This window comes from Nansenia antarctica (genome assembly GCF_963989245.1).
Source record: "Nansenia antarctica genome assembly, chromosome: 1".
NCBI lineage: Eukaryota > Metazoa > Chordata > Actinopteri > Argentiniformes > Microstomatidae > Nansenia > Nansenia antarctica.
In genome coordinates, this window is record NC_137674.1 from 74294693 (window position 1) to 74309434 (window position 14742).

General features: G+C 42.8%; 1 protein-coding gene across 1 annotated transcript in view; it reads left to right on the plus strand.

Annotated features, from left to right (window-relative positions):
• Positions 1-14565, plus strand: part of tex9 (testis expressed 9) — a gene marked incomplete at both ends in the record, with an annotated part of 31164 nt that extends 16599 nt beyond the window's left edge. Inside the window, 11 exons of the mRNA XM_080526088.1 lie at positions 11452-11576; positions 12000-12063; positions 12229-12305; positions 12400-12445; positions 12541-12614; positions 12714-12880; positions 12968-13050; positions 13132-13305; positions 13968-14102; positions 14245-14379; positions 14488-14565. Coding sequence (XP_080382214.1) covers positions 11452-11576; positions 12000-12063; positions 12229-12305; positions 12400-12445; positions 12541-12614; positions 12714-12880; positions 12968-13050; positions 13132-13305; positions 13968-14102; positions 14245-14379; positions 14488-14565 — 1158 coding nt within the window. The remainder of the gene's footprint in view (positions 1-11451; positions 11577-11999; positions 12064-12228; positions 12306-12399; positions 12446-12540; positions 12615-12713; positions 12881-12967; positions 13051-13131; positions 13306-13967; positions 14103-14244; positions 14380-14487) is intronic.
• Positions 14566-14742: the final 177 nt, after the last annotated feature.

Here is a 14742-nt window from a genome sequence, read left to right on the forward strand (position 1 = left end):
GGTCCCCTCCACCACAGGATGTGGCTGCTTGTGGCCCGTGATCTTCTTGAAGCCCTTCCACACCTCCTTGGAGCTGTGGGCCTCTAGCCCGCCCTCCAATTTCCTCCTGTATTCCTCTTTGGCTGCTCTCAGCTCCTTCTTCACCTCCTTCTGAGTGGCCCTGGCTCCCTCAGTGTCCCCTGCCTTAAACAGCCTCCTCTTCCTTTTCAGAAGGTTCTTGATGTTCCCATTTATCCACGGCTTGTTGTTAGGAAAGCACCGTACCTTTTTAATGGGGACGATGCTCTCCTCGCAGAACTTGATATAGTCTGTGACACAGTCTAGCAGACCATCTATGTCCTCCCCGTGGACTCTCTGGAACATCCCCCAGTCGGTTGTTTCAAAACACGCCCTCAGCTCCTCCTCCGGCACCCCGGGGCGCTGTTGCGCGACGGATCCTTGCCCGGAAATACTCCTATACCGCCCTCGGGAGCGGCCGCCCAATATGCCGCTCCCCGTGTGTGCCCCAGCCATATCCGGATCTGGCGAGCTGGGATACGATCCCAGTCCCCGGTGGGCAGCTTGCACTAGTGGCCAGTGCTTAGTAGGGGTGTAACGATACATCGATTCACATCGATGCATCGATTGATATCGATGCATCGATTGATATCGATGCATCGATTGATATCGATGCATCGATTCATTAACTAACGATCTGATTACATCGACGCAATGTAAAAACATCGATCTATATCGTCATCTTAAAGATACACCTTTATTTTGAAATGGCACATTCTGCGTGACTGTCACCATTTCCGTGCAGCGCGCGACTAGCAGACGTTTACACTCTCTGCTCGGTTGGGAAAACTCAACATGTTGACTGACGCTGGCTGCGTTCGTCAAACACGCTCTGGAAATCTGATCAGCACTCGCGGAACGCCTCTTGTCCAATCAAATGACTTGACGTTGAACCCAGTGTTGCGCTCCGGCGCTCTCAGAGCGAGTTGACGAACGCAGCCCACATGTTACTGACGCTGTCAGCCAGTCAAATGCGGACTCCCAAACCCCACCTCTCCTCTCCTCTCTGCTCTGAGCGGTCCTTCCAAACCCACGTTGCGCTAGCCTGCCTAGCTTAGTTAGCTAACGTTAGCTACAATAACTTTGCGAATAAAACAAACAACAAGCACCGTGTGTTCCTCACAGCCCACCACAGGGACACACATCTACCTCCACGTCCACTGGGCTGCTACAGGCCAACTAGCCGCACAGACACACATATTCACAACACTGCATGCTAACAGAAGTTAAGCTAAAGCAGGTAACGTGTGTTTTTTGGGGGGGCATGGTAGGGTCGGGGAGGGGATACAACTTATACACACAAACAGACACACACACACGCACACAACATGATATCGCGTCATATCGATCATATCGTCATATCGATCTTGAATCGAATCAAATCGAAATCGTATCGTGACTGACATTGTGATATCGTCAAACATTGTATCGTCATACAAACAAATCGATATAATATCGTATCGTGATGAAGCTGGTGATTTACACCCCTAGTGCTTAGACCGCTACACCACTGCGGGGCACGATCAGATATATTTTAATCAGCTAAAATGTGACGTGACGTCATGGATTTGCAAAACGGGCGCAAACTGCAAATGCCTCAAATCTTTTTTCAGATCAAAACATCTGATTTCGTTTTTTTGTAATAAGACGCAACTTGAAGTTGTGAAGTACCCACTCGTTATTTTTTCGAGCAGTTTTACGATAGTTAAATACGTGTACTTAATCAACAAAATAAGCTTATTTTTAGCCTGGGAAATCTTCCCTTGTGGGAGGGGAGAAACTGGATCCAGGTTTTTTTCATTGGTCGATCGACTGGCGACGGGGGAGGATTCAGGAAGCAGCGTGCTGCTTTGTTTACACCAGAATGTGTTCGACCAGACTCTAAGGTAAGATCTTCTATGCATGTACATGCCTTTGTTAGTTAAGTTAGTTGTTAGTTACTAGTTGAAACCAGTGTGTTCGTGTATTTAGACATTTCTTTATTATTACCCACTAGCAACTAACTGAAAGCACATTGTTCAGTCTGCACTAAGCTTGTTGTTAGCATGCTAGCATTGTTGTAGCTCGGTATTCTGTCTACGTTGTAAGTACGGTTAGTATGTCTACGTTGTAAAAGTTATAAGACTCATGTTCAGTGTGTAATACTGGAATACTGCAACATGTCAAGTGTAATAGATTACAGAAATGTTAAAAGTTTAAAAACATGTGTTCCTGTCTTTGTTATGAACGAGCTAGCCGCTAACACTACTCTGAGCACTTTAGGTAATTATCATTGTCATGTATTAGGCTAGCTATTTTATGAACATGGTATGGTAGTATTTTATGAATATGGAGTGCCAGTAACTGTAGGCAATATTTTAATGTACTATCTTCTTTCTGTTGCAGCTTTGATGCCCCCCACCCCACTAGACACAGCAGCTCAACAACTCACTGGCAATATTTTGTTGAATAACAAGAACAGTTGGGCATAGATACTAGGGGTGCAACGGTTCTCGGTTTTTTTACGGACGGTACGGTTTGCGTTCCACGGCTCAATTCACTAGTGAACCGTGACGGTTTTCGGTTTATGCTGCGATTTGGCTGCGTTCGTAAATTAGCTCTGAGAGCGCCGCAACAGTTTGAGGAAGCCCCGGATTCCTACAAGTCTGCGGTGTGGGGTCAATTCGCTTTTCCCGTTGAATACGACAATAAGGGGGGGAAAACAGTGGACAGAAATATTACTGTCTGCAAGCTCTGCTTAAAGCGTGTGCCATATGCAAATGGTTGCACCTCTAACATGAACCAGCATATTCGCCGCTACCACTCAACGATAACACTGACTGGGAGCAGGAAAGCCAGTCAGGTAGCGTCAGTGAGCAGACAGCAGTCTCTCTCTGATGCGTTCGGACAGACGTACACTACCACTTCAGAGAAACACAAAAAAATAACCAATGCAGTGGGGATGTTCATTGCAAAGGATTTGCAGCCCTTTTCGGTGGTTGGAGATTTGGGTTTTCGAAATCTGATAAAAACTCTCGAGCCCCGTTACAGTGTCCCCTCCCGTACATCATTCAGCACCAAAATAATCCCCGGTATTTACCAAACAACGCGCAGAGGCATTGAAGACGATTTGGCAAAAACACAGAGCTTTGCACTGACTACGGAGGGTTGGACCTCCCGGGCAACGGAGAGTTACCTCACTGTCACGGTCCACTACATGTCACCGGATTGGGAGATGCAGAGCGCAGTACTGCAAACTCGTCCACTATACGAAAGCCATACCAGCGCGCACCTGGCAGAGGAACTAACAAATGCAGTGACTGAGTGGAAGTTGGAGAGGCCAAACATAACAATTCCCGTAACAACAGACAACGCAGCAAATATCGTAAATGCGATCCATGAAGCTGGTGGACTGGGGCCACAGATCGGCTGCTTTGCGCACGTCGTAAATCTCGCCGCCAAGAAGGCAGTGGCAATAACCCCGGTGTCCCGCCTCCTGGGTAAGATCAGACATGCAGTCACTTTCTTCAACAAAAGCACCACAGCCCACCATATTCTGACAATTAAACAAGATATGTTAGACTTACCAAAACACAAATTAATCCACGATGTCGCAACTCGTTGGAATACAACACATGACATGTTGGAACGCTATGTGGAAAGTGTTACTTTTGTAGTGTGAATTTGTTTTCCTCCTGTTTGTATACGGGCTACCAGCTGTCAAGGCTAAAGTGCACTTTTACTTTCGAACGTGTTTATTTATTTTTGGACATTTGAAAGTGTTTTTTGTTTATATACAATTATATATACATTATATACATAACATATACATGTGTATGTTAAAGTTCCATATTATGTATAAGCAAAATAAAGTAAAGTAACAGTTTGTAAATAAATAGTAGCATTTGTTTCTGAAACGAACCGTACCGAAAACCGTGACCCAAAATACCGAACCGTACCGAACCGTGGGCCAACTGAACCGTTGCACCCCTAATAGATACAGCATTTTGAACTGTGTCATGATTTATTATCCAGTGTTTCCTCTACATGCATTTCATCGTGGCGGACCGCCACGATGGAATTTCCTCCGCCACCATTCAGATTTCTCAACCCCAAAAAAAAAAAAAGATTTAGGCCGCTTTTCAGACCTTCACAGCGCTAGACACACCCACAAGCGCTGAAACTGGACCAGTCCGTGTGTGTCGCGAGTATTGAACTTGAGGCTGCGTTCGTAAATTCGCTCTGAGAGCCCCGGAGCGCACACTGGGTTCAACGTCATAAAGGGACCAAGTCATTTGATTGGACAAGAGGCATTCCGTGAGTGCTGATCAGATTTCCAGAGCGTATTTACGAACGCGCCCTGGCTGTCACCCGAACACCGCGAGCTAGCGTAGTGTAGTGTAGTATAGGATGCGTAGTGTAGTGTAGTGTAGGATGGAGAGAGAGAGGAGAAGCCTCTCTATGTGTTACCTATGTCCAGTGTACTAGAACCACTCTAACAGGAGTGTTTGTCCGTGAATAACACCGGCTATGCCCGGGGTAGAAACACAAGACTATAGCTGGATAAGGTCTACAGGTCTACACGGTCATTTTAAGCCGTCGACCAGCCCTCTACGACCACGGGAAGTCATGTTAAAAGTGAAGATACTTCTGTTAAACTAAGCTAAGCTAAAGATCGCTAATCGCTAACTCCCTCCTGGGCTTAAAGTGACAAGTAATAACGTTGTGAAAAAAAACGTCAGATCAGTGTTTTTGTTTTTATTGACAACGGAATTACATGCTGGAAAAACATGCAGACACAGACAATAAGAGACACACGGGAGAAGTACAGGAAAACATTTTATTTTTTTGGGCCATCCTCGAGTTTTGGCTGAAATTACGTCGTTGTTTTGAGCGCGCGTGCGCGTTTCATGCGCGTGCACGCGGAAAAAATCGCGGGCGCGCGCTGTGCGCGCGCGGTCAGCACTACCCGCCACCATTGTAAAAATTCCTGGAGGAAACACTGTTATCTATTGATAGTCAATTCACAGACCTTGCATGCTTACTAGGGCTGCAACTAACGATTATTTTGATAATCGATTAATCTGCCGATTGTCGTATCGATTAATCGATAAATCGGATACACAAAAAGCGGGGGGAAAAGATTTTTTACAAAAGTTTTTTTTTTTTTTTTTTGCAAATTTTATTTTATGTTTTCTAAATCAGCCAGGCCTATACATATACATGTGCAAAATGAATAAGTATTAATAAAAAATTAAAAATAATATAAATAAAAAAGGCTTTGCTACATCAAATAGGTTTAACAACAGGCCATGGACTATGGCGGTAGATTGTTTCAATAAAGTAGTTGAACTCTAGCTCAATACATGCATTGTTTTAGGTAATAACTTTGCTTAATGTAAAGGTCAGTAACCCAAAGTGCAATATAGGCTACAGACAAGACACTAATGTTTTTATATAACAGATATGCTCCAAAACAATGCAATGTGTCCTCTCACTCCATACAATAGGCTAGGCGACAGTCAGTGCCTCACTCTGCATTTGCATGGAGAGCAGGAGACCATGGAAGGGCTGAGCCCAGCAGGACTTATATAATAAAACAATAGGAAGTTAGCTGTAACCCTCCTCTATAGAAACATAGTTAGTGTAACCCTCCTCTATAGAAACATAGTTAGTGCTCTGGTTCTCAGCACAGCTACGCAGACTACAGCTGGACGAGCAGCGTAGTGACAGTCAGCTAGCGGCAGCAGCGAGCTAACCCTGCTAGCTAACTCACTAGCATGTCCTGACAGCAGACAGTCATAGGACAGTCATAGGTTCTACCCTTTCCGGCCATAGGTAGCGCTATGATTCGCTATGATTCGCGATGCCTACACCGGCCGCAAGACAGCGTGGCGTGCGTCAACAGGAAGTAGGTTTGTTATGGAAACAAAACCCGAAAAAAAAAAGGAAAAAAAAGACGAATCGATAATGGCATTCGTCGCCAACGAATTTCGTTATCGATTATTATCGATTTAATCGATTCGTTGTTGCAGCCCTAATGCTTACCTGTGTATAGTCTGTTGTATGTTCTCAGTTGTTGCCCTCAGTTCCAACTATACTTGTACTTGAAACTTGAAACTGAACTATAAGGCTGGACATTGACTACTGAGCACTACACTATTTCCAGCACAAGACATCAGCAAATTACTCTTAATGCCTCCATAATAATACGCTGGCTAATTAGCTACAGTAATAACATTGCTAGGTGATAATGTTAGCAATATCTAGCTAAGTACTGTAAACTTCTCTTTGAAAAGTCTATCTGACCCAGTGACTAACACTAATGTTTGCACACTGATTGTACTTTGCACAGCTTGTCGCACCATTGTTCTGCTGTAGTGCGACTACCATCACTTATACTTATCACTTTATTACTTATTATTGTGACTATGTACCTTGTTGAAGAACCAAAGCAAAATATTTTTATTCTTGTGTACTGTAAAATAAATTCTGATTCTGATTGAAGACTTTTTTGTATCATTAAAAGACTAACAATAACAGTTACAACAACCACAAATAATAATAAGCTGGGTAATTAGCTTAGGTAATACCTTGCTAGGTAATAATGTTATAACTGTATAACTATAGCTGTCTGACCCAGTGACCAATACTGACAGGTATTGACAGCTGATAGCTGTCAATCTAGAGGGGGAGTGGTTGGGGGTGGGGTTGACCAGCTATTGTTACCGCCCATTACCTGCCTGTGTGAAGGTGTGAAAAAGTCCCAAATCTTTGAACGCCGTTTTCTCAGGATTTAGTTTTCATGGTTAACAAGTTTCAAATACTCTTGTCGTCTTACATTTTCCCCGATGTCTATGTATGACACATCATTTGAAAGCTTACAATCTGTAGTTTAAGCATATGTAAAAAAACAGAAAAATGACGTTGCCCCCTCCTTGATCATTCCACCAGATCGTGTCACAAATGTTCATTTTTTTTTTTTTTTTTTTTTTAGTGGACTGAATCAATTAGTGGCGGAGGAAATTCATTCGTGGCGGCCCGCCACCAATAAATGCATATAGAGGAAACACTGCATACAATAATTCTCAGTATAGAAAATAATAATGTTATGATCACATACAAATGTATGCTATTATTTCAACTCACCCTCACTAGTATGCCTACATTCTGGCCCTGATGGTAGCAGCGAACATTCGGATTTGGATTCTGCCCTTGTGAAAACAGCCCCATGTTTGCCAGTGGTGAGGCTCATTTTCAATTCTCTTTGAAGATGATCATCCTCATTGTGTTGGGATTTCATCCCCTCCTTCCTATTCTATCCTGTTTCCCCTCCTATTCTGATAAACACTGACTCTCCAACGCCAGCCTCATGTATGCGCGCGCGAGAGAGAGACACACACAGAGACATGGTGGAATCGATTCAAATGGCGGACACAAAACGGTATTTGTAGTAGGCCTATATTTGTTTTGCTACAATACTAGTACGTTTGCAAAAAAACATCAGGCAACTATTAGTCTGTCAAATAATCCTACACTACACCTGTGTTATTACTACATTACAGCCTGGGGCCGATAACATAATTTCCCCGCTATAGGCCTCATGTTGCATCATTAGGACAACAGCTTCTTTTACAGACAAACAGAGGTGAAACTGGTGTTAAGAAAGACACCTTGACAGGCACACACTGGCAACATACTATGACAGAAACCTCAATCAAACAGCATATACTTACTGTACCAACTCTGGGGGCATATATAAAATAATACATAAAAAGCTGGCTTAGTTAGGATATATGTTGCCTATTACGACATCAGAAGTAGTCTACTCAGACAACCCCCTCTGCTGGTCCATGGAGAAAAGTATAGGCCTAGTGATTGAACTTACATCTTAAAATGTCTTAATGACGAAATGTAAAAGATCACAATTTCCCCAATAACATAAAAAAGGCAAGGCCTAAAAGGATCAAATGAAAAGACAAAGCCTGTATTTGTGTGATAAAAGGCTCTGCCTCAATAAATGGGGGCTACTTGGCTAGATTGAGAGTTGTCTGGTCAAACCTCTACTCTGCTGAAGCATCCAGAGTTCATCTTAACTTTCCAATGGGCTGTCCAGCACCATCACAACCAAGCCAAGGACAGATCTTTTCCATGAGAGATAGCATTCACTTATATGTGCCAGCTCTCCAAATGGAGATCATAGGTGTCATCTATCACTCAGAATGGGTAACCTTTAGTTGCAATCACACGGTCAAATGTAATGAGCACCAACCAGGACTCTCTGCAATAGGGCCACAAAACAAAGAAAACCCATAAAAACCTGTTTCAACACCACAACATTAACACATCTCATACAGTGAGAGCATATTGTTCCCAAAGTTGCATGCATGTCCACAATATGCATACTGATGATAGCACACTAATAGCATTAACAAGACACTTTTTTGAGTCGATGTAAAAAGAAATCACTATCAGGAACACAGTGCGCAAGAGAAGTTGTGCATTACACAAATCTAGAAACTTTCATTTGTGACCTACACTGTAATGGCATGAGACAATCTTACAAATATTAAAGCATTACACATTAAAAAGTAGCATTTGCAGTTTTTGTAAGAATCAGGAGGGAGATATGTGTGACAATATTTAGTGACCACTGACCAGGGGAATCAAGAGATGTTTGACACAGCCACTCTGATGTGTGCCTACATTGAGGTGCATGTCGAGACATGCAACAAAAACAAGGGTGGCGGAGGGAAGGGGGAGGGGGGGTGTACTCCAAATAACCGTGTCAGCGTTTTCACTGGCGTACAGGCGACCTCCATTCGAACATATACCGTGCAACTGCTCTCGCGACCCGATAGAAATGATTTCTGCAACGAGCAGAGTCAATTCGCTGAGATAAACGAGCTAAATAACACCGTGCACAGCACATGTTTATGAAGCTAAAGGCTTCGAGACGTTTCTCGGAGACCAGCCGTGCCCAGGCAGCAGAGCTCCGTCGGGGTTGTTTACCAACCACACCACATCTGAGTCAGTCGACTGACGGCTATGATAGAGTCACCACGGCACATGGTGCATGCTAGCACATATACCCAATAACCGTTTGGACATTTTTAAGATAACTTGCTCTCAATATCTAAACATAACATAGGAAAACACCAGCCAAACACAGCACTAGTAGTACTAGTAGCTCTTAGCTAACATTAGCAGTCAGGACGTGGAGGCAGTGGCAGTGCCCGCTTAGAAAAACACGACACACACTCTGTCCCACAGCACATTTTAGTAGCACAAAATGTCCAAAAGAAATCATACTTCACATCTTAATGGACGAAAATTATCTATTTCCAATCCACAGATAAAACCATTGCTATGTCTGTGTTGCAGAAAATGGGGCGGAGGAAGCGAGGCTAGCTGCTAATGAGCTGCAATTACATCTCTGGCCATGTTAGAAGAGGCTCGGCTAAGTAGCCAGACAAGAAGCAAATGACATGAAGCTGCGAAGTCCTCCGGAGCTAAAAGCTAAGCGGGCTAATGGTCCTTACCAGATAGAGTTCTTTATTTTGAGCTGCAGTGCACTAGCCTCCGAGCCTTGCAGTCCCGGAACCAGGGGTGGTAAGGTGGTGCCTATCCCTCCCGAGCCCAGCTTCTGGAGCTGCCCAGGTGGTTGTTGCTCCTCGGCCATCACGGTGAGGTGGAGGATGGGAGGAGGGAGATCTTTAACAAGCAGGCCGCAACCTGGACCTCGAGAATCATGCAGTTCTTGTCCCTTCTGTGGTGCATTACGGACCCACACGGTTCGACGTGCGATCAAATTGCCCCCTCAGCTCCAAGGGTAGAAACGGCGACGGCCGAACATGGTTAAAACAGATTATTTTCCGGACACTATGCACATGCATGCAAGTACAAAAAAATACAAGTACATGGGGTATAGAAAAATCCACGCTTCAGGATCCCGTCGCAGCCTTGGAAGCGACCTGTGCGTGCGCGAACACTAGTGGTAACAGTGGTGAGGCTGTGATGCTGCTCCTGCTGCTGCTGTCAGACAGGGGATGCGTTCGTACATTTGCTCTGGAAATCTGATTAGCACTCATGGAATACCTCTTGTCCAATCAAATTACTTGGTCTCTTTATGACGTTGAACCCAGTGTGCGCTCCGGCGCTCTCAGAGCGAGTTTATGAACGCAGCCAGGGGCTCTGCGCAGGCGCACATGGCTGTAGTAGTACAACCTGTTTTTCACGGGGGTCGCGTCGGTCTCTCAACCTGCTGCTGCTTCTCACTGATTCAAATTCACTGACTAAACTATTATGAATACATCTTTTACAAAGTGTACCTCGAATTTAAAACAGTTGGGCATCAATAGATCCTTAACATGCACATCCTTCTGCACAGCTCAGAGAAGTCATTCAGGCCGATCCTGGCCTTGTGAATAATGTCCTATTCAACCATGGACACACCCAAACATGTATCCAGAAGATGAGGAGAGAATGAACCAGCGTACAATATATCTATACTGCTACAAATGGACTCAATTAAGACATTTCAGTGTCATTATATTTCAAAGCATTGGCCCATATCAATATCTATGTGGTGTTTTATGGACACTCGCCTCTCCATGCATGTCAGTCAGTCAGAGAGAGATATGTGACTCACTAAAAGGCATTTAGTATAACACTTGTATATGAGTCTTAGCTATTTGTCCTTAATTGAGGGGTTGATAGTGTAAATGTTGTGATCGGGGTTGTGGTTAAATCATTATTTCGAGAAAGACTCTTAAAGAGCCTTTTCTGTCTTGACCAACGTGACCAAGGATGCGTTCGTAAACTTGCTCTGAGAGCGCCGGAGCGCAGACTGGGTTCAACGTCATAAAGGGAGCAAGTAATTTGATAGGACAAGAGGCATTCCATGAGTGCTGATCAGATTTCCAGAGCGTATTTACGAACGCACCCCAACTGTAAAAGCAACACCAGCCGGTTGCTACGCAACCGCGACGCCGCCCGCCTTCCAGCACAACAAACATGGCTGAACCCAAAAATATGGCAATTCAGGAGGTATTCCAACTTTTAAATATATATACGCATTCATTGGATGATTAATGTTGAGGATTCCCATGTCCTATTCCCATTTCCATGTCGAATACAAGAACTGCATTAGTAACCTATGTAGGCTACTGAGTTTCTATGTCTGATGCCTGGCGTGTGTAGTAAGAGTATGAAGTAGCTGCTAGCTAGGTTACTCATGCTTGTTAGCAAAATGGCCAAACTGCTTCTATCCAGCTTTAGAATCACCGATGGTTTTTAGCTAGTTAATTGCACTCTGATATCATGCTGGCTAAAAACTGAAAGTCAGACAACTACCATAGCATAGCTAGTTAGCTATCTAATCACATAATACAATCCTTGCATTTGTTTATTCAGCCCAAGAGACCTCTGTCGTCCAGGGCAGACATGTCTCGAGGAGGAAGATCAGTGAGACGTCCTGCCTCTGTGCCCTCAAAGAAATCACCTCCAATGGACTTTCTTGCTAAAGAGGAGGAATACAAGTAAGTCTCTACGACATATGACAATGTCTGGTCTGAAAGCATCTGACAAACTTTTACTGGCTTGCTCTAGAGAGGCTTGCTCTAAAGGTCCCCTGTATGCATACAGAACTTGGAAAGACTGCCTTCTTATTTGCTGCTCCACACTCCTGGAACCTGCTGCAAAGCACGTTTAAGACTCTCTCCCATCTATTAGTCAATTCAAGGCAATGACTAGAATCCATTGTGTAGCCTATCTATTTGTACTTGTTTGATCCTTGTTGAAATGTGTGTTTATTATTGTTGCACTGTATGTATATCCTATGCACTCGGCCCCACTGAAAATGAGGGTTTCTCTCCCTCAGTGGTGCCCGAGTTGAAATAAAGGCTTGAAATGAAACATTTGTGAGTGTAATATCCATTTAACATTGTTTTCTCCCATTGTAGACGTCTAAATGCAGAGCTGGAAGCAAAAACTGCTGAACTAGTAAGACAAGCAGAACAGGTTATGGTAAGTTATTAACTTAACGTATTGATACACTGCAGAACAATATAAATTAAACAATCAGTCCTTTTGACACATGATCCCTTTTTGTTGTATTAAGTATAATATAAGTATATACGTTTTAAGTATACATTTTTGTCCTCATATAACTATGTTTCATGATTGCCTCAGAGAGAACAGAATGATGTCTTGTCGAAGCCAATCTCTTCTCACTTTGATGTTGACATTGAAGATGAAGACGACTTCAGGTAATGAAATTACCTAACAGAAAATATCATATTGTGTGCACACTGGATACAAATATGAATTAGAAAAGCATATAATGATAATTTGTCTGTATAGGAATATAAACCTGCTGGAACCTTCAGTGAAACAGCCCACTGCAAAGGTACAGTAGTTTATCGCAGATAATGAGTAACATATTATAGTAATTATAATAATATAATCAATTATATAAATCAAAACATTTTTTTCATTGTTCAGGTAGTGACAAAGAAACGGGTCACAACTAAATCTGTGTCACAGAACAGGCCTCCACAAAACCAAAGAAAGGCATCGTAAGTTTCTTGATTTGTTTCACTGATTCGTTTCATTGATAGTAAAACAAATTTTGGGGTGGATATAAAAATAATAATTGGTTTCTTGTTTTATTTCAGAACAGCAAAGGTATCTGCTGTTGATGATGTTGCTGTTCTTGAAGACTTTGTGGATTTTTCTTTGGCCAAAACAATCTGTAACATTGAGAGGAAGCTGGATGATGGGGATCCTCATGACAATCTGGTGAATGATGTCATGCCCAGTGTTGGGGAGGAGATGGGATCAGGTGAATTTAGATTTTTGCTTGGCCCCAGACATTGTAGTCCCTTGTCATACTTGTGAAATAGATTTTTTTCTGTTCTATGTATTTTAGATGCTCAGATACGGTTTCTCAAGGCAAAACTACGTGTGATGCAAGAAGAATTAAATCGGTTATCATATGAGGGTAGCAAGAAGGTAAGGATAAAAAAATAAACAATGAAAATGGAAGTATGTTTCTTCAGTCATATACTGAAGATTATGTTTCTGTTGTTTTAGGATGATGAAAACACTACTCTGAGCACTAAAATAAAGGAGGTGGAAGAGGATCGAGTCAGACTACAGAAGACCACTAACATTCAGCAAACCCAGATAGAGAAGCACAGAGCTTTAGCAGAAGAGTCGAATAAGAAATGTGACGGGCTCCAACAGCAAGTAGCTGCTCTACAGAAGGTAGGTGTCAAGGATAACATTTTACACCAAACACTTGTTTGGTCTCTCTGACTATGAGAGGCTTCATGGACAAGTTCCTGGTGATTGCGAGGAACCTAAGATGATGATGTATATGTACATGTAGTACTTGAGTGATATCTGTTAATGTCTTATTTCTGAATGAGGTGCACTCCACAGCTTAGACAAGGTTGTTAATAAAGGCTGAAATCAAGCCCTCAGCAGGGGAATGCCAGGCATGGCCCCCATTAACATGATTAGCCTGGCTCTGTAAGGTGAACCTCTTCTGCAGCTGGTGATAGCATAGAGCTCTGGCTCGTGTGACAGATATCTTTGGAATTCAGAGAAATCCCACAGCGACTGGGTCCTTGCCTTTACCAGGGGTGGGGTCAAATGAAGTTATATAATATTTCCAACCGGGGCTTATGAGGGCTCTTAAAAGAGACATTCCCAATCCCAAAACACTCCCCAAAGAAAGGAAGAATGGTTGATAGTTACCTATTGCAGTCACATATTTAAAATCCCCAAGATAGGTTCACAACTACCAGTTACAAAAAAGTGACAATGATGCCTGATTATAGAGGCTATCTTACCAGTATTACCATTGATATGGTGGTAAAACCATCTCACCTCACTTTGTTCCTCTCTGTTTGTGTGTGACATAGGAAATCGAAGGCTTCAAGAGAGCACAAAAACAGGCTGCAAGTAATCATAGCGCCATAGAAGTAAGACTGAACAGAGCTTTGGAGGAAGTGGAGAGGTCAAAGACACAACTGAACAAGATCAAGCAGATGAGCAAGGTAAATTAAACCACCCATCAGACTGTCGTGTCAACAGATGCTTTCTGTGTTCTCACTTCACTCAAACAATGTTACCACAAGTTTTGTATTAAAAGATTACTTTCTGTCATTTAGCCTAGTTCATTCTTTACCTTCTCTATAGGACACCACAAGTCAGGAGCATACAAAGATAGAAACCCTACAAGCTGAAAACAAGAGACTGGAAAAACAAAAAGCAGAACTTCTCGTTGGATTTAAGAAACAGCTCAAACTGATAGATATACTGAAAAGACAAAAAGTAAGTACCGTATCCATATTCACATATGAGTAATCATTACAAGGCAGTATCATTATTACAGATATCTTTTCTTTCATAAACGGATCCATCTCTCTCCTGTCTGAGCAGATGCATTTTGAAGCTGCCAAGATGTTGTCGTTTACAGAAGAGGAATTCATGAAAGCTCTGGACTGGGGCAAATCATAGAGCAGAACATGAATATTCATGTACTGCAACCCTGTACTGTTCTTATAGTTTCATAGCTATAGCATCGATTCTGTGGCATGCTAGACTGTGCCTGTTGTATTGGGGTATATATGCACAGTTCATTACTGGACAAAACAATTTTACAATACTGATGAATTTGAAAGTTTAGCATTTATT